This window comes from Leucopleurus acutus, assembly GCF_964270905.1.
Source record: "Leucopleurus acutus genome assembly, chromosome: 1".
NCBI classification, from domain to species: domain Eukaryota; kingdom Metazoa; phylum Chordata; class Mammalia; order Artiodactyla; family Delphinidae; genus Leucopleurus; species Leucopleurus acutus.
In genome coordinates, this window is record NC_139142.1 from 184,408,973 (window position 1) to 184,429,964 (window position 20,992).

The 20,992-nt window shown below is 46.5% G+C and overlaps 1 protein-coding gene across 2 annotated transcripts in view; it reads left to right on the top strand.

Annotated features, from left to right (window-relative positions):
* CAMK1D (calcium/calmodulin dependent protein kinase ID) overlaps window positions 1-20,992 on the top strand; it is a 412,151-nt gene that overhangs the window by 345,306 nt on the left and 45,853 nt on the right. For both annotated transcript variants that reach the window (XM_082843845.1, XM_082843846.1), the window contains exons 4-5: window positions 10,169-10,307; window positions 14,678-14,804. In XM_082843845.1, the coding sequence (XP_082699971.1) occupies window positions 10,169-10,307; window positions 14,678-14,804 (266 nt within the window). The remainder of the gene's footprint in view (window positions 1-10,168; window positions 10,308-14,677; window positions 14,805-20,992) is intronic.

Genomic DNA, 20,992 nt, shown 5'->3' on the forward strand with positions numbered 1-20,992 from the left:
TATTGAAGAACATCTGTTAATATAAAGCCCATACTGTGTACGTTCTACCACAAGGTCACTGCCTGGGGCTGCGGCACATCTATCAGTATTTCATTAACCTAGAACATCTCAGGAAATGTGCCATCGGAGGTCACATTGCGACCCTCACATTGCGAGTCCTCATTATAGAAGGTTATAGAAATGCATCTAATTAATACAGACAGAAGTCACAATACAACGTTGTGAGATTACGTAAGAAGGCTGACATTGTCACAGATTTCCATCCTAATCAAGTGCGTGGATATCTTCAAAAAGCCCAGCCTGTCTGCACGGAGCAGAGAAGAGAGCAGGGGACTCTCCTGCCTGTTCAGCCTGAAGCCCTATGTCACCCTCCTCACACTGCAACTCCCTGTTTCTAGCAGCTCCCTTCACACCGATCCCTTGTCAGTCAGTGGTTGGCTCCTGCCCCCGATCCCCTGCAGAAAAGGGAGAAGGGCACCGATATTTACAAAACACTGCAGCACACCAGGAGTCTGCCTAGGGATTTTCCCTTCATTGTCTCACTTAATTCTTTTTCTTTTTTTAAATTTATTTATTTATTTACTTATTTTGCCTGTGCCGGCATGCAGGATCTTTGCTGCGGCATGTTTAGTTGCGGCATGTGGACTTCTTAGTTGCGGCATGCATGTGGGACCTAGTTCCCGGACCAGGGATTGAAACTGGGGTCCCTGCATTGGGACCGTAGAGTCTTACCCACTGGACCACCAGGGAAGTCCCCTCACTTAATTCTTAGATCAGGCATAATTCCCCCTTGTATAGTTGAGAAAATGAGGCTCAGATAGGCCAATCCTGTACTCGGACATCTCCAGTCCCAAGGTCTAGAAGCATCTCATATGCCGATGACTCCCAGCTCTTCGCCCCCAGCCCTGATCTTCATCTTCATAAATACAGTGGACATTTCTCTGCCCTCATCTCTCAGCAGCATCTGTCAGGGTTGACTAGACCCTTCTCCTTGATTTCCATGGCCCCACACGCCTCCTTTGCTTCCTACTGTCTGGTCCTTTGCTGGCTCATCCTTATCTGAGTGTTGGATCCCCAGCACTCAAACGCCTTTCCCTTATCCAGCTACACTCTCCCGGGGGATCAGCTCTACCCTCTTGGCTTTGAAGACCATCTGCGTGCTGATGACTTGCTAGTTTTGAACTCTAGCCCTAATCCTCCCCAGGACCTTCAGGCTCGTATCTATGGCTACCTGCTTGACATCTCCATCCCACACGCATCTCAGACTTCCATATCCTACCCAAGGCTCAAGATCTATGCAATCCACTATGGTAGTGCCATGGAGCTATTTACATTAGTTAATACATTAATTAAAATTAAATAAGATTTAAAAGTCAGTTTTCCAGTTGCACTAGCCACATTTCAGATGCACCGTAGCTCTCTGTGAGTGGTGGTCACCACATCAGATTGCAGATAAAAAGCATTTCCACCATCACAGGAAGTTCTGGTGGTCAGTACTGCCCTAGTTGTTTTTAACCCCTCCAAATTTGCTCTTTCACCAGGGACCCCCTTTTCAAATAATCTAGCTGTTCCTCAAGTCAAAAATGTAGGAGACGTTCTTGATTCCTCTCCTTCCAGCATGCCTTATATCATCTTCATCAGTTAGTCTTGTCTACTGTGTCTCGAAAACATACCTCATGTCTGTATACTTCTCTTAGACTCCAGTGTTCCCCAAGCTGAGCCACCAGCCTCTGTCACGTGGATCACTACAGTGGCTCTGCAATGATCTGCCTTCTTCCACTCTTGCTCTATAACCTATTGTCCACACTGCAGGCAGCCAGAGTGATTTTTGAAAACTGTAAACCAGTTCCCCTGTCTCCTCGCTGAAAACCCTCCAATGATACCTCATCTGATGTAGAATAACCCCCCTGTTTAAATCTTAGTTTACATGGCCTCTTTTTCCATTTGGGCTGCCATAACGAAGTACCATAGATCAGGCGGCTTATAGACAACAGAAATTTGTTTCTCACAGTTCTGGAGCCTGGAAGTCCAAGATCAGAGTGCCAGTGTGGTTGCATTCTGGTAAGAGCCCTCTTCCAGGTTCTGCCAGCTTCTTGTGTCCTCACGTGGAAGTAGGGCCAGCTAGTTCTCTGGGGTCTCTGATGAGGGCACTAATCCCATTCATGAGGGCTCCACCCTCATGGCCTGATTACCTCCCAAAAGCTCCACCTCCTAATACCATCACTTTGTGGGTTAGGTCAACATACGAATTTGGTGGGGGTGGGTGGGGAACATAAACATTCAACCCATAACACATGGCCCTGCATGACCTGAGCCTTCGTCTCTCTCAACCACTCTACTCTGCCCACCAGATTCCAGTCACCATGACTTTGCTTTTGGTCCCCAAATACCTTAAGAAAGACCTGTGCTGTCCTAAGGGTCTTAGGACAAGCTCACCCCTTTGCCCAGAAGCTCTCCCGGATCATCACTGGGCTGTGGCTCTTCCCTGTCATCCAGTGGGGCCATCTCGGAGTCCACATAAAAGTGGCTCCACCACACACTCATCTCAGGCTTGTTTCTATCTCCCCACAGCGTTTTGAACTCTCTGAATGTTTCACATTTACCTATTTGCTCATTTATTTCCTTTCTCTTCCTCCTTCACTAGAATATAAGTCATAAATCCTGGGGATTCAATATGGATAAGACACGCTTTGCCCTCTTAGAATACAAAAATCTAAAAATGATTTGTAGCAGGGCAGTGCAGTGGAAGCGTGCTGGGCCCATAAAGATGATTTTGTGATTAACTTATCTTTTTTTGGAATGTGGACAGGTGATGGAAGAGATTAACTGTTTTAATCTTGAGCATGCTAATAATTTTTTTCAACAAATCTTTTCATCCTTTTCTTGAGTAATGCAAAAGTAGAATTTCTCTATCAGAGTCTCAGCAAGCACGTTTCATATACAAAATTAAAACACCTTCACTTCTTTCTTACCCATTGTTTTGGCTGTGACCACATGTTTCCTGGCCAGCCTTGAGGGGCAGCTGGATGGGAGCTGGAGGGGCATAGCTGGAAAACAGGGAGAGGTGATTGTTAGGAATCACTGAGGCCCCACCAAAGGCAGTGAAAGTTGTTGCCTGGATGGATGGAAGATCAGTGCACACTACAGAGCTGGTTGACATGGAGTCGGAGGAATGGATTTTAGATGTGCTCTTGTGAGCACATCTAAAGGTGGTAGGAAGCCTGCAGGACCGAGACTGCAAAAGCAGTAGGCCTCCAGGATGGCAGGGACAGACCTGCTTTGGAGGACAGGGTACACACCCTGCAAAAGGCCTTTGGTTCCAAGATGTCCCTCCCCTCCACGCCCACATGCACAGATGGTCACACTCTCAGTAGCATCTCTCTCAGAAGTGGGTTGCCTTGGATCACAAGCAGCTGAGAATTAAGTGCGGTCCAATGCAGCCCATCCAGTCTCTGCTGCGTGGTTTCCAGAATCCTTCGTGATTCGACTCATCCTCACCGGTCACATCTTCCAGATAAGTCCGGCTTCCTTGCATATCTTGTCCGTTCCTGCGTCTCCCTCTTCTCCCTGCCTGTCATGATCTTCCTCCTAACGCCTTCCTTCGGGAATCAGCCAGCACTTTTCTGCCATTCAGTGAGTGCTGTGCTAGACTGAGGACACAAAGGAAGTTCAGATACCTCCTTCAGGAACCTTCCCTAACCACGGATTTCTCCCGTCTACGACGTCCTGTGGTCAACCAGCCTGGATCACAGCCTGGCAAGTCATTAGTTGCTAGTGGTCTTGATGGTCAACTTGAACTTAATTTGTATCTCCCCAAATAGAGACTAACTGCATGCCATGTGGTGGGCTTATAGAAGGTGCTCACTTAATGCTTCTTTCATTGATTCTATTTCCCTGAAAATTAATTCAGCAAAAACTCCTTTCGTGATCGTTCAAATGACTGGACTCTGCCTGCCCACTGGACTTTTCTCCACTTGACTAAATACTGCTCCTCCTTTAAGACAGCTCCGATTCACTTTTTCCTGCCCTGTCCCCTGGCCTTCTGTGGTCTTCCAAAACACCTTCACCCCCTCTCCCTTCAACATCAGAACATCCGTACTGTGTTTTTCTTGTCTGTGTATCTTGGTCACCTGCCCCCCATACACACTGGCCTGTGTACCCCTTGGAAACAGGGACAGCGTATTTTATCACTTGATGCAAGACTATTTGATTAGGTGAATAAAAAGGCATACAATGCAAGTAAAGTAGCAAAAATGTTTTCCCCCAATAAAGCTTGAAAAAAATATAAAGAGAGTATACATTCAAAGATGCAGTACACAACTATGGACAGTCTGCTTGGGCTGCCATCACAAAATACCACGCACTGGGTGACTCGAAACAACAGAAATTATTTCCTCAGCATTCTAGAGACTGGAAGTCCAAGATCAGAGTGTGGGCATGTTTGGCTTCTCCTGGAGCCTCTCTCTGTGGCGTGCAGACAGCTGCCTTCTCACTGTGTCCTCACGGGGTCCAGCCTCTGTGTTCATCCCTGGTGTCTTCTCTCACTAGACCTGTATGACCTCATTTAACTTTAATTACCTCTTTAAAGGCCCCATCTCCAAGTACAGTCACATTCTGAGTTGTACTTTGACTGGGGCGGGTGGGGGTGGGGGGTGGCGGTGGGCGGCTGTTAGGATTTCAACATAAAAAAATTGGGGGCTGGGGGACACAATTCAGTCCATAACACCCAGACACTGAGAAGGGAAAAGAGCCAGAATCAAAATGCAGTGGCACACAAGGGGTTACATTTCTCTGCCCCATTCCACGGAGAGGCGTGTGTTTGTGTGTTGGAAACTTCTGAACAGATTGAGGCTGGGAAGATGTCGCGAAACTGAATTCTGAGAATAAAGGTATTTTGATTATTAAAGTGGGATTTGTTGAAGGAGGGAAATATTGAGGACAGAGTTTTCATGAAATAAACCCTTAATCGTCCCAGAGTGGGTGAGAGAGTCCCCCAGGAGCAGAGAGTGAGGGCACCAAAGACACATGAAGTCGTGAGGATCAGGGGACAGAGAGACAGCGGGTGCCCTGCATGGGAGGAAGGAAGTTCCAGGGGCTGCCAAGTCGGGACTCGATTGAGGCAAAGACTGATGGCCTTTATCTTTCTCCAGGCTGGGTGAAAAAAAAATTTCTGTTATCAGGGCCTTGGGGTTTCACAGTTGAAAACTGCTTTGTCTGCAGCCTTTCAGTCACAACCTGTATGTTTCAGGACTGCCTTCCCCTTAGGATCAAATAGGGGAAATGTTCTTAGAAAACAGGCATTTTTAACCAGCCTTGCTCTGGGGCACATTAAGCCATGTGGCTCCTGTAGCCACGCCTCCCGGGTCTTGAACACTGGCGCTGCCTAGTTATCTGACATTCTTGTGAATTTCAGGGCATATCTGCTGTAACACTGCTTTTTATCATCCCCAGTATCAGCACTAATACTTCTCAGACTCCTGTCTCTAATATTAATCGCACAGCACTATACTATTTGGCCTTTTTGGGAAGGAAGAAGTTTTTTTCTTTAACCCTCAGATGGTCCCTGGCTGGATCTGAAGATGAAACTCACAAAGACAGATGAATAGGAAAAAAAGCAAACAAATGTTATTGAATTTTTACATATCCACAGGAGGCTTCACAAGGGAATGAAGACCTCAAGAAGTGACCAGGGCAGGAAGCTTTTATACCTTTTAGGCAAACAATAAATTTGTGAAGAATGGACAAGACAAAGTAGTTTGTAATAAGGGTAGTAAACGGTGAAGACGTGTAACGAAGATGATAAGGGTTAGTTGAACATGGTTTACTTGCCAGTTTCACTCTGGGCTGATAAGAGTCTGTCTCCAGTGAAAGGAGAATTTATTTCCTGCCTTCAGACAGAAAAGTGGGAGCTTCTCTTACATTTACTTGCTTCTTAACTGCCTTCAGTTCAAAATAATTTTATGTCGAAGAGGCATATTTGAGGGTGACATGTTCTGGTTTCCACTGGCCTTCTTCATATTTTATTAAATGTAACTCCTAGAGGAATAGATTTTTGGAGCCCATTTTTCAGCATTAGCACAAGTACCATTTTTGAATGAACGTGTGGGTGATGTAAGATATAAAACATTTTAGACTATAATTAGCAGTAAATCTTAAAATAAGAGGAAAATATCTACCAAAATCAGATGAAGTTCAAGTGCATGTAAAAAACAACATGGTTTGCCCAGTATTAACAGTGGATGCATGGTATACTGACAAAGTTGTATATAATAGTACATTACAGAATATATTACAGTATAGAATCAAAACTTAGTTTACTTGATCCAGCAACTCTGAAATTCTGTTTCTTGACTGTTTTTTAATTTGAAGAGATTTGCATTACTTAAAATTTTGCAAGTAAACAAATTTTATTGAGATCATTACGTCCAACTATTTGGTTTTTGCATAGTTAAGATTCACATACAGTGATAGTAGTGCAGCGTAATAGGCAAGGAAGATCAGAGACTGAGCAAACCCAAGTTCACTGCAAAGGCAGGTTATTCTAAATAAATGTCCAAGTTCAAATTGAGAGGAGTAGAGAATTTTTCAAACCATATTCCTGTCTTCTGCTCCCTTAGTCTTCGGTAGCCAGTTTCCTTCTATATAGTTACATCCCCCTAAAGCTGAACCTCTCTCCCCTAGCTGCCATTAAGTAATTTTATTTATTGACCTGTTATTATGGTCCTATTCCTTTTCTCCAATCCCCTGACCCCTGATCCTTCCAACTACATTCTGATGCTTTGCGTGTTTTCATTGGGGAACTCCATTTCTAAAGAGGACCTTTAAACCGCACACATTGGAAGCTTGCCGTAGAAGGATGTTGACTCAAGCAAACAACCTGTCAGCTCAGCAGCCCACCACCCCAACCTTCACGTGTCCTGCCAGCCTGAAAATGAGACAGACCCCTTGCCACAATTCTAAACTTATTTCCTTATCAGTGATTCTGGGATTCTGGTTGTTCACAAGTGATTTTGAAAATGATTGGGTGTCTTAGCTCAGGCTCATAACAAAATACCAGCGACTGGGCAGCTTAAAGGACAGAGATGTATTTCTCACAGTTCTGGAGTCTGAGATGTCTAAGATCAAGGTGCTGGCACATTTGGTTCCTGTTAGGCCTCTGTTCCTGGCTTACAGATGGCCACCTTCTCACTAGGTCCTCACATGGCTTAGAGAAAGAAAACTCTCTGGTGTCCCTTATTCTTCTCATGGAGACACTAATTCCATCATCAGGGCCCCACCCTCATGACCTCAACTAAACCTAATTACCTCCGTAAATTCCCACCTCCAAATACCATCACACAGTTTGGGGGAGGGGGACAGTTAGAGTTTCAACATATGAATTGGGGGACGGGGGCGCACAAACATTCATTCTGTAAGAATGGCCTTTTGAAATGTGTGCTTAAGGAGATTTCTGGAAAGTATAAAGTGATTTACAAACTTTAAGGTATTTTTATCAGTATTGTTACATTTTTTATTGGCAAGTTTTTTAAACTTTCACCCTGTTCCTTGGTTTCTAAGGAAATGACATTCTTTCTGAGCAATGTTCAGAAAGATAAATCCCTGGTGCAGTTTGGAATTTAAGAAGTGAAATACTAAATGTGCAGAAAATTGAGACCCTGACACTACATGTGACAGGAGTATCTTAAACTTCAACTCTGATGCTTCAATTCTTATTGCATTGCTGACCTATCACAGTGAAAATATTATTCAATGGCTATTAATACCTTATATCACATCGCAGAGAGGTGGACTTTGAGAGAATGGGAAGCAGGAAAGATCAGTTTTGAGGGAGGGAAGGGACCTGGCAAAGTGCAGGTCACAGAGTGCTAAGGGTGGGAGGTGGAGGAAGGGGTGAGCTTTATTTATTTATTATTTATTTGGCTGTGCTGGGTCTTAGTTGTGGTATGCAGGATCTAGTTCCCTGACCAGGGGTCGTACCAGGGATTGCTCCTGCATTGGGAATGAGGAGTCGTAACTGCTAGACCACCAGGGAAGTCCCAGGGGTGAGCATTGTTGCTCGAGGGCTTCCAGCACCTTGCAGAGGATGTGAGTAGCAGGCAGCCCAGCGGTAAGAAAGCACTGGAACACTAGTAAGTGGTACCATTATTGAAGGCGGGCTGATGTAGGGAATGAGGAGGGGCACAATCAAGACAGGGTTTTCCTCCGGCGCAGCTAATGCCACCTTGATTGGCACCAGCTGCACAGGGCGGCTGGCACCTAATGGGCGCCGAGTACACGTGGAATGAATGATTGAATAAATGATTCAGTGAAGTGAATGCCTCCAAGTGAATGCAGACAGATTCTCCCTACCCCTGGCAACTGTGCATCTCCTGTAATACATCCTCAAGCTCTGCAAAGTTCTTCCATTGAAATCATTGGAAGAAGGTTCCAGAAAAATGAAGAGTGGCGAGAACTTGATGTGAGTTGCTGAGAGGGAATGTCTTGGGATCTGGGCTTACCTAAGGATGGTTAATGTAGACAACATGGTCATCAGGATGTAGTTGCTCCCCTGTTTGTATTTCTTTTCACTCTTTGAATTGCTTTTTATTTCTCCTGAGCGTCCTTCTTCTTTTATCTAGATTGCTCGGTTTGCTTTGGAAATGAGACATTATGCAAGCGCAGTATGATTTGGAATGATTATATGTAATGGGAAAGACTCTAATACCTAGGCCTTTTATAGCTGCAATTGTGTTTTATTAGTTTTTTTGAAAAGAACATTTCAGTGGCTCAGTTACTGAACATTAATTGCGTTGACTTGAAGAAAATGAATCATAGCTTTGTGTGTTAGTGTATGTGTGTGTGTCACTCCTGGGGCCTGTCTTTTAAAGATGTAAAAGTTGTTTGTGAAACTTTTATGATCTTAATATTTCACATACACCTTTTTCATTTTGTTTTTGGAAAATTTTTTTCTCTTTTATTAAAATAGTGCTGATATATCCCTTGAAGCTAATTTCAAGGGATGGCTTAATTATTTGCACAAAGCATTGTTTTTCTTAGAGAAGTCTGTACTCCAAGAATTTGAAGGCAAAGGTATCAGTTGAATTGTTTCTATTCAGGATTTAACAGTTCTGTTACTTTGTTCAACTCAGAGCAACATCAAATCTCAGAGCTGAAAGGGTCTCTGTCCACCAAGGCTTTTTAACCTTTAGTGACCTAGGTCCCCTTTTGATAAATACAAAAAAAAAAAAATGGTAATGCAATCTGAAATTCAAAGAAATTGAGATGAAATATTCTCAACAAAAACCGAACTAAAACAATGTAATGGAGTGTCGTTCTTCTATCTCTTTTTGTAAATCACAAGTGGCTTTAAGGCTCTGATGCCTCTCAGGGAGTGGTTGACTAGATTAACTACCTCATTTTACAGATAAAAAGACTGAGGTGCAAAGATTCCAGGAGTGCCCATCCTCTCAGCACCTTAGGAGCAGAACTAGGTCAAGAACCCGGACGTCCTGTTGGCTGCTTCCTGCTTTGCCCACAGCACCCCTCCCACCGCCCAAACCTTTAAGGCTATACTCGCATGCAAAGGAGGCATCTTATCCAGTGTCATCGCCCTATAACTGATGATGCTGATATTCTGAAAGGTTATCCTGAGTTAATGCTGTCCCACCAGGATGGAGGCAAAGGCCAAGAGAAACTTCTCAGGCCTGGCCAGTCCATGGATCCTGGTTGATTTTTATTTACTTTATTTCATCCTGGACCATCTGTACCATCATGACATAGAAACACTGCCCTGATATAGCTTCTGGGGAATAAGGGGGCAACATTTAAATCTGAAAATTGATTTTTTTTTTTTTTTTTTTGCGCGGTACACGGGCCTCTCACTGTTGTGGCCTCTCCCGTTGCGGAGCACAGGCTCCGGACGCTCAGGCTCAGCGGCCATGGCTCACGGGCCCAGCCGCTCCGCGGCACATGGGATCTTCCCGGACCGGGGCACGAACCCGCATCCCCTGCATCGGCAGGTGGACTCTCAACCAGTGTGCCACCAGGGAAGCCCTGGATTAATTTTTGAAATAAAGTCTGGGTCTTTCACCATATTGAAAGGTCTTATTGGTAGTTTTCACTGAAAAATTTAACACGTCTTTTTTAACTTATACTGATTGGTTCTCTCTCTTTTTTTTTTTTTAAACAGTGTATCTGGTGGAGAGCTGTTTGACCGGATAGTGGAGAAGGGATTTTACACAGAGAAAGATGCCAGCACTCTGATCCGCCAGGTCTTGGATGCTGTCTACTATCTCCATAGAATGGGCATTGTCCACAGGGACCTCAAGGTGAGGCTGTCGCTTAGCAACACCCTCCAGTTGCTTTCCAACCCACAATGCACCTGTCGGAGCAGATTGGCTCCAGAGGAGGGATGAGGTTGCCTTGATGTAGACACGGTGGGCTTTGTGTACTGTTAGTCATCAGGGTCTTTGGGACCCAGAGGTAGCTTGAAAGATGATGAAGATCAATGGGGCTGGCCATTGTTTGGGACATTTAATAACCACTGTACAGCGAAAGGGCCATGGGGAGGTAGGTTGTGTATTGCTTCAAACTTATCTAAAGGGTAATTTTGTTCAAGACCTGGATGCCGTGAAGATTGCCCAGTGCAGTTCTCCAGCCTTTTCCCAGTTCCAGCCCTGTTTCAGTGCAACCCACCGTATGAAAGAAAGGGAGCAGTAGATAGAGGGTGTGAGGTGAGGGAGAAAGGAAATAAAAGGTTATCCAGAAAGATGGGTTAAATGACATACAGTTACAGCCTTCTCCCAATGTCCTGTCGGTTCCATTCTTATCTTTTCCCTATGAGGTTTTGAAATACTCACCCTTCACCAATAGCATTGAAGGATCTGGGCCTTGGTCACCTTGGCCCAAGGGTCTCTGTGGATGCCGAAGGGTAGGTATCATAGTACCAAGGGTAGGTATCGAACATATCAATTTGAGGAACAGAAAAAAATCTGCGCTGTTGACCCGAGGCTATAAAGTGGCTTCATTCTACAGCAGTTATAGGTCCAGCCCCTAGAACTCACGGCACCAGTCAAGATAGACATCTCATCCCAGCACACATACTCACCACTCCTGTCAGAAACACAGGGATTATATTGTGCTGAAGCCATGCTATACACAACTACGGGCAATCTAAATCAATTTAGGGAATAAATGGTAAACGTGTGTTAAAACAGAATGTTAACATCCGGCCGTCATCTGGCACTGGCTGTCAAGGTATAAAATGGTGTGGCTTTGCCTTTCATAGGAATTCACTGTGAAGTTTTTGCTTTTCTCCATGTTAATCACTTTCCATTGACTAGGGTAGTGGCCCCAAATGTTAGCCTACATCAGAACTGTCTGGATGGCTTGTAAAAACAGATTGCTGGCTCTGAACCAGAGGTTCTGATCCTGCAGGTCTGCATCAGGGCCCGGGAACTTGCATTTCTAAGGGGTTTACAGATGATGTTGATGTTGGCCTGGGAACCACACTTGGAGAACTGCTGGACGAGGGTATTTGAGGACGTTGATGGACTTCTTACAGCCTTTGCTAGCCTCCTGATGGGTGAAATGGGCTGTGAGCACAAGTAGTTCATCTTCAGGACTTGCAGGTCCTTCAGAGGGCCAGGTAAGGGCTAGGTAAGGTGACCTGGCGCCTCTGTACCAGGCAGCCGTGCCTTCTCTGCTCTCTTGTGCCCTCACCAAATGCCGGTTCTGTGCTTCCAGGCCACAGCAGGCAGCTGGCTCTTCCCGAACAAGTTAGTTTAGTGACCGTAGAGATGTGATGTGGTGTACTTACTAGAAATCATTTCTAAGCAGGTAAGCCACTTCCTAGATGGGCAATGTTTATTTCCCCCTTAGAAAATGGTAAGGAAGGCTTTATTCAAGACCCCTGCACGAGTGGCATTGCATTAGGGGAGAGAATTGGGCTCCACTGCACATGTGGCAAGGACACATGGGGAGGTATAGCCGTTGAGCAGAGTGAGGGGTCATGGATGGACTGGCTTTATGGGAGATCATGTTTTTTACACGCAGGTAACACTTTTGGAGAAGTACGTGCAGCTCCCAGCCTGTAGAACTTTAAGATCACCAGGCTTGTAATTGTGGATAGAATGTTACCATTTTAGGACCTTTCTGTGGTCTCTTTTCAGAGGCACAAAGAAGTCTGATCTATGTGGAGGAAGTTGGGGTTCAGGAATTAAATTTTCATAAACCTCTAAGAAAATTAAACTCTGTGATAGAGGCCAGAGCAATAGAGAACATGGTTGGGTTCATGTAAGATTAGAGCACAATTTGAGATGCTGCCCTACCCCCACAGGTGGCTTTACCTCTTTCTCCCTTCAGAAAGGTATTCTTGTGTCTTCTTGCCCCAGAAGCTGCTAACGATGATCAGTTGTCTTTTTTTCAAAACAAGCGAAACGTCCACTGTTGCCTCCTCCCGTTAGGCACTGTTGCCTCCTCCTGTTAGGCACTGTTGCCCTTTGGAGCTGGGTCATGCTTTGCTGTGCGAGGCTGCCCTGTGCATGTTCACTAGCGTCCCTGGTCTCTACCCACTAGATACCTGTACCAGTCCTGAAGTTTTGACCACCAAAAAATGTCTCTAGGCATTGCCGAATGTCTCCTGGGGGGCGAAATTGTCCCCAGGTGAGAATACTGGATCAGGAGTATGACTGTAGGTAACATGAACTTTACAGGAAGTGTTGATTCAGATCTTTTAAAAGCTTGTTATGTGAACAGGGCTTGGAATTGACATCCCAAGTCAAGTATTGGCCACGAATTGTCTTGCAAAGATGCCGTAAAATACAGAAAAATCATTTTTCGGTGAGTCCTGGGCCTCATAGGATCCCAGGAAGCATCGTAAGATCGCCTCCCTCCTCCTGCCCCTCCACCCCTCACAGCCCTCCTACTGCCTAGTGGGGGCCTCCACCCACATCATCCCTGAGCCCGTCTTCCCTCCCACTTTTTCCCTGTTCACCCCTCCCCGCAAGTAAAGCCCTGCTGTGCTTACTAAGTCTGGAGGTAAGTAGAAGTATTGACCTAAGCTGAGAATGACCAGTCCACTGAACCCTCCTTGATGATTGCCCTTCAGAAGAGCAGTTCATTGATCCAAATGCGTCTCCTGTAGGAGGAAGGTATCAGGAGAGATTTGGGGCTCTTAGGCCGTCTCCTGCCTGGATGCAGCCTTGTCTAGGAGCATGAGATCCTTGACTTTCCAGCTGTAGAAGTACTGGGACAGGAAGTTATAAAATGAGAAACTTAAAAAAAAAAATTCTCTTTGCACCCATGATTGGATTCTTACTGTTCATCAAAGGCGAATCCCTAAACATTCAGAGAAGCCATGAGCCACGTGCACTGTTTGGTTAGATTATTTCCCTCTGCTTTCTAAGTGTTGTTGTTTCTACTATTGATTGGCTCATTTAATTCTAGTTTAAAAGGAATTGAAAGCATCCTCAAGCATACATTTGATTTTCTTCTAATTTTATGCTTCATCCACAGGGTTAAAGTCACTGGGAATGATGTATCATGTTATTTTGAGTGAGGGGTAGTATTTTTTTCCTTGGGGTTCAGTTAAAGAAAAAAATGGTTCTGACACAGGTTAAAATGGTAAGGAAGGCTTTATTCAAGACTCCTGCAAGAGGGGCATTGCATTAGGGGAGAGAATTGGGCTGCACATGTGGCAAGGACACATGGGGATATATAGCCGTTGAGCAGAGTGAGGGGTCATGGATGGAAAATTAACTGTGAGAGACAGCAAGGGTGGGGGGATGCTTGGTCAACATCTCTCTCTGGCTCCATAAGCCCCGCCCCCATTTTTTGCCGGAAACAACCAGATTCCCCAATTTTCCACAAGATGTCATACAAACGAAACTTTGCTGTCTCCTGGTTTACCCCAGGATTGCCATCCATAAGCCCCTCCCATGTAGACACCACGGGGGTGCCACTGATGTATACAGACTTAGAGTGGAAACGGGAGCTGTAATCGGACCTTTGCTGCACGTCGTGCATTACTGCTGCCTGAGCTCTGACATTTCATTTTACAGTCAGGGAAGCAAACGAGGAACCATCTTGACCCGTCTTCTACAGAAACAGAGCTTTTAAGGACACATGGCTAGAAAGCTCTAGATCTTCCGCCTCCGATTCATTCCGTGATGACCTCCCCCTGTTTCCCAGGGAGCGGAGCGCTCGGATATCAGCTGGCCCAGGAAAGGGGGAAGTGCAGTGCATGTGCCCGAGCTATGGACACGGGACGTCCCTTAGGGCGGGGAGAGAGACCCTTAGGTTGGAGACAGGTTGCTGACAAGGGTCAGAAAAAAGAAACCGAATAGCACCTGCAAAGACAGTTTTCTTTCTGGGAATCTCTGTGCCCCGAACCCAAGAAATGAATTGACAAGTCTGAGAGACATCTGCTTTCTAGTTGCCTCAATATATGGTTCATGGTTCTTAAGTAGAGAAAATACTAATAAGGGAAAGGGGCTCACATTTATTGAAAATCCGTAAATACCCAATACTATATAAGGCACCCTGCATTGTTTTCACTAAACACTGCTTTTCTTAAGGCATTTACTGTGTCTAAAGGTCAAGTCTGTTCTTCCATTGTCATTAAGTTTTGGTGGTTTGGTGAGGCTCCCACAAGTAACCCAGCTTTTAAAACAGATTTTTTTTTTACATTTCTTTTTAGCCTGAGAACCTATTGTACTACAGTCAGGATGAAGAGTCCAAAATCATGATCAGTGACTTTGGATTGTCCAAAATGGAGGGCAAAGGAGACGTGATGTCCACAGCCTGTGGGACCCCAGGCTATGTCGGTAAGGACTGCGCGTGTGTGTTTTCCCACTTGTCAACCTGATCGCTTGTCTTAAGCATTTGAGCCTGGCACGTGATCACAGCTGCCTTCGTTTCCCTTGAGGGAGGAATAAAAAGATTGAGAGACACTGGAATGAGTTTGAAGGGAAGTGATTTCCCCTGAAACCTTTTAATAGTTGGGTGGAAATCCCGTTTGATTTGGGCGTGGGCCTGTGTGGAGGCCAGGAATTGATTTGGGTGAATTCCCAGGTTCTAAGACCAGAAATATGTCATGTGTATCTATGTTTTTAAATGATTTACAGTGACATGTGGGATGACAATAAGGTGCAAACACACATAAAACAAAATGTTGAGATACAAACACGTAGAAAGAAAATACTGATAGGAGGAATCTGGTTCAGACCTTGACCAAGTCACTCTCTTTAATTAGCCAATCCTGATCTGTCCTGGAGAAGCCAAGAATTAAAGTTTTTTCTAAAATCAGAACCCCAGAGATCCTTTGTCCCTGACACTCAGAATGCAGAAAATGCTATGGCACATCTGAGCACATACTGAGACTCAACTTCCATCTTCTGGGGGCCCAGAGAAAGGCCATCAGAACTGTGTACGAAGTTATCGAGGCTTCCATTTGCATGACTGTATAAGTGCCTGTTATGTACCAGATGCTGTTCTAGGCACTGGAATGAAGACAGTGAATGAGACGGAACACCTGCCCTTGTGGAGCTGACCTTTCAGTTGGGAGAGACAGGTAGAAAAGAAACAGGGGAACAGGGGCATTTCAGATCTTACATGCTATGAAGAAGACAAAACGGGAGTGTATGATAGAATGACTGGTGTGAAGAGGGGTTGGGACAGTTAAGGGGACAGGAGGAGACTCAGGCATTAGCCTTCATGACGAGAAGCAGCCCCAACCATGGGAAAGTCAGGGGACAGAGTTCCAGGTGGAGGCATCAGCTTGTGCTGGGGAGAGGGTGAGTACAAGCTAGGAAGGTCTAAGAGCAGGAAGAACTGAGACTGGAAGAGACTTTGAGAAAATGGAGACCAAGGCTGAATTCTCATCATACAGACCATGATGGCTTTTCTTAATGAGAACAGTAAGCCTGCCCTGAAGGAGAGGAGGTGATGTTAGATGACCAGTGTTATTCCAGTTTGTTTGGGGATACAACCACGTGACCTTCCCAGGCAGGCTGAGGGAAGCAGGCCTCAGCTAAACGTGTCTGGGGCCCAGAGCATGGTCAGAAACTTCGAAAGACCTCGGAGGCAATTCAGGGCCCTCCAAGTGCTTGCATGATAATGGGCGTTAAGTCATCACTGTTAATGTCACAGCTGTTGCACTTTTAAAGGAACTCAGGAGAAAAGAACAGACTTGAAGAGAATAGAGACTAAAATGAGGGGAAGGGAAGGAAGCCACAGATTTAGGAGGAGATCAAGATGGTATAAATGGGGGAGGGGAGGAAAAGATGTGGTCAGTACCTGTTAGCTCTTGACTGTCACAGTACCCAGGAATTTTGTCCCTGGGTTGCGTGTATGCACTAGATATAGAAGGGGAGATGGTCCTGATCGTGTCTGCGAAGCCAGCACATCTGATGGAGATGCATGGCAGGGTGAGCAGTCCCCGTTCTAGGAGAGAAAAGTCATGGTTTCGGGAAGAGCTTGGACTCCATCAGGAGGACTTGGACCAGCAGCTGTGGTGTGAGATGCACGTGTAGACACGTGTGTGCCCTGAGGTGGGGGCCGTGGGTGGAAATGTGAGCGTGTGCGGTGTGTGTGTGATGTGTGTGTGTGTGTGGAATTTCTCCAGTTCAGTCCAAGCCACCAGGCAAGCAGCAAATAAAAATGAATGAAACAAGCTTATTCTCATTTCTCTTAAAAGACAGGGAGAAAAAAAGCCGGTTCCAACCGTGGTGAGTCATAGGCATCAGAAAATGGACAGGCCTGTGAGGTCATGGGGTCCCGTCTCCTGGCTGGAATGGCTTTGCTCTGCTCCGCAGGGGCTGCTGCCCAGGCCACGCCGGGCGAGGAAGCTGAGGATGCTGTAGCCGCCCAGCTCCTGCTTCAGGACGTGGGCTCTGACAGAGAATGTGCATATTTACATAGACATCGTACTGTTCTCGTATTTGGCTCTGATGTTGGAAAGCTCCAGCACTTTCTAAATGGATTTTCGCTTTTTTCCATTTTGACAGAGCTTGTGGAATGGCAGTTTCTCTGGGTTTCTAAGTGGCTGCCATCCTAGTGGTCTGGTTGTGTTTAGATATCAGTCGCTGATGAGTCTGGGAACCGGGACTGGGGTTTGGATGCGGCCTTTGCTCTTTTACCCTAAATGGTGGCAAGTGGAGCCGTCGGGTAATTCTGTTGTCAGATACAGAGTTTTCCTGGAGTGAAGAGGGGGAAAGGAGGACTATGGGAATATGGCAATTCTGTTTGTTCACATTTATTGAGCACCAAGATTCTTGGGGGACCTTTTAGAGTAAGAAAGGGGCAACACTGGGGAGCTTGTGTCTACGTAGACATGCCTTGGGCAGTGAGCAGCTGAGCTTAGGCTGTTTCTCCCCAACAGTCTGCATGGCAAGCTCCTATTCGGCCATTAAAGCCCAGCTTACGTGACCCTTTTTTTGTTTTTATTTTAAATTTATTTATTTGTTTTTATTTTTGGCTGTGTTGGGTCTTCGTTGCTGTGCACAGTCTTTCTCTAGTTACGGCGAGCGGGGGCTACTCTTCATTGTGGGGCGCGGGCTTCTCATTGTCGTGGCTTCTCTTGTTGCAGAGCATGGGCTCTAGGCGCGTGGGCTTCTGTAGTTGTGGCACGAGGGCTCAGTAGTTGTGGCTTGTGGGCTCTAGAGCTCAGGCTCAGTAGTTGTGGCGCACGGGCTTAGTTGCTCCGCGGCATGTGGGATCTTCCCGGACCAGGGCTCGAACCCATGTCCCTGCATTGGCAGGCAGATTCTTAACCACTGCACCACCAGGGAAGCCCTACACGACCCTCTTTTGACTGCTTTCCCAACATCCATCCTCTCCTTTGTCATCCTGGTTATTTTCCTTTTCTTACCACATTGCATCAGCTTCCATATTTATCCATGTCTCTCCCCCTCTCCACTAGAGCAGGGGCTCTGGCTTACTCATCTTTGCACAGATGCTTGTTGAATTCAATAAAAACCTAAGCTTCGTAAACATGAGCGATTTTTTATTTCTCTGCTCCCCTTCTCTTCATTCAGCATGTGTTTATTGAATTCCTGTTATGTGTCATGCACAGGAGTTTGGTGTTAGGAATACAAATACAAATTAGATAGAGTCTCTGACCTCAAAATGTTCACAATATTGTGAGAGAGAGGGCTAACAGGTAAATTGAATAATGTGCTACATTATGCCTCATTCAAGAATTATTTGTTTAGTGCCTACCTTCTGTGCTAGGCACTGGGGATGCATCAGTAGAAAGACAAAACAGCAGATAAAAATCCTCAACCTCGTGGTACTTACATCTGAGTGAGAGGGAAACGGGCTGTAAGCAAACAGCTAAATATATTAATTAGCATCTTAGATGGACATGAGTGCTATGCAGAAAAATAAGGCAGGAAAGACAATAGGAAGTGTGTGTGTGTGTGTGTCTGTGTCTGTGTATGTGTGTGTAGGGGGTTGTCATTTTAACTACACTGATCAAGGCAGCCCTCAGTAAGAAGGTGACAGTGGGGTAAAGGTATGATTGCAGTGAAGGAGCCAGCCGTGCCGTTATTGGGAGGAAGAGCATTCCAAGGATGGTTCAAAGGCCCTGGGGCAGGAGTGTGGGAGGAGCAACAGGAACAGGGTGAGAAAGGAGGAAGTCAGAGAAGCAGAGGGCAGGGCATGTGCAGACCAGGACTTAGAAGTCGCTGTCACGACCACGGGTGCCTGGAAGCCGCTGGAGGGATCTGAGGTAACGGGTGACATGATCCAACTTTCACCAAGATCCCTGTGGGGGACAGGCTGGGATAAGGAGAGGTGGCAGGGGGGACAGGGCCAGGGTGGAAGGAAGGAGACCAGCTAGGAGGCTCTGGAGTCGTCCAGGCGAGAAATGGTCGGGGCTGGGTCAGGTTGGCAGAGTGGAAGTGATGAGACGCTGTGGGATTCCGAATGTGATGTGCAGGTGACGTCATCAAGATTTTCTGAAAACCCAGAAGTAGGATTTGAAAGAGAGAGACATCAAGGGTAATTCCAAGGGTTTTGGCCTGAGTCCTTGGAAGGGTGCAGTTGCCTTTAATTAAGATGTGGGGGGACAACGTTGCAGAAGTATCACCAGGGGTTCAGGTTTGGATTTGATAATATCTGTGAGGTCCGGAAGGCAGCTGGAATAGGAGTCAGGTCTTGAGGGGAGACTCTTGTTTTGCACAGCAGTTCTGTCCTATAAAGTCACTGTGAGCACTGAACGGACAGACCCTGAGCCCCACTCCCAGGGGAAATACAGGGCTGGGTTCCTGCGGGTCTCTAGTCCCAGCACTGTCATCAGCTGGTCGATACTTGACCTTGTTATGTGTGTATCTCTGTCCAGTGTCACTTTATTTAATATTGTTGCTGACTCATTACCGTTGAGCTTAGGCTGACAACACTGTAACTCACGCCTAAGTGAAGCTTATCGGACATGCGTTTTCTCCGTAAGGCGCAGCCTTCTTGTGCTTGGGGGCACTGGACAGCACCTCGGCACTGACACCTGGGGGCCGTTTTTTTTTTTTGCGGTACGCGGGCCTCTCACTGTTGTGGCCTCTCCCGTTGCGGAGCACAGGCTCCGGACGCGCAGGCTCAGCGGCCATGGCTCACGGGCCCAGCCGCTCCGCGGCACGTGGGATCCTCCCGGACCGGGGCACGAACCCGTGTCCCCTGCATCGGCAGGCGGACTCTCCACCACTGCGCCACCAGGGAAGCCCTGGGGGCCGTTTTTAATAGTGAAATCAACAGAATGCACAAAAGTGTGGGAAAATGTGGCACTAACTGGACCATAAAAACTATAGTTCTTATCACTGTGAGAGACAAAACAAGAGGGCAGAGCATTGCGGTGTTCGCCCTCAGCTGGGAGCGAGCACTCGGGTGACTCCCTGCCCACTCTGGGCAGGTCTACAAACGACCGCAGAAGCATCCCAAGTATTGATTTGGGGGCTGCAGATGAATTTTAGCGAGTAGGCAGATCTCAAATGTGGATCCATGAGCTGTGGGGATGGACGGTATTTGGGAACTGATAGCCTCTGGTGCATTTTATTTGGTTTTTTTGTTGTTTGGGGTTTTTTGTTTTTGTTTTGTTTGGCTTCACCACGCGGCATGTGGGATCTTAGTTCCCCGACCAGGGATATCGAACCCGTGCCCCCTGCAGTGGAAGCGCAGAGTCCTAATCACTGGACCTCCAGGGAAGTCCCCTCTGATGCATTGTAAAGCCATGAACCTGGATGGAATCATCAAGTGGGGGGCGGGTGTAGATGGAGGAGAGGAAAGGTCCCAGGGCTGAGTCCCGGGGACTCAGAAGGGACAGTGGGTGACGTAGGAAGAGAACCAGTGGGGTGTGTGGCATCTGGACAGCACTTCAGGGAGGATGAAGTGCCTTGTGTCAGCTGTGGCTACGAAGTCAGGTAAGATAAAGACTGAGTGGGGACCACTGGCTTGGGGAACCTTAAATTATAGGTTAATCGAACAACTAATTATTTCTCTGGGAGCCTGGTAGTCAGAGTAATGCTGCAGAGAAGATGAAACAGGTCTTCATCAGAGGACCCCAGTGTTCTCTCAGCCTGGGGCTGGACACAGCCCCGTCCACCTGCCCACTCCCCCCACCCAAGCAGTCTGATGGGGACACTATTTGGGACCTTGGACACAGAAGCCACGGCCTCCTTTTTGCCGGGCAGTTTTTCATGTGAACAGGGCAGAGCCATTAGGCATCTACGGGAGAGAAGGGAGGGAGTACTGTTCCCCTGCTGCCCATCCTGGGGGCCACACGTCCCAAGAGCCCAAGCTGGGAGCAGAGGACGGCTGTCGGCTTTAGCTCAGATTCCTTCGAGGCAGTGTTGGTTTCCATTGGTGGGCGCAGTTGTTTTGTTGTTGTGTCAGTTATGACCTAAATGACTCTTGAGCTGAATAGTTAGTTTCACCAACCTCAAGTTACTACTTCAATTTAAATGAGTTCTCTAATGATGAAGAAATAATGGGGAAAAGGCTGTTTGTCCTAAGTGTCCCAAGGCAC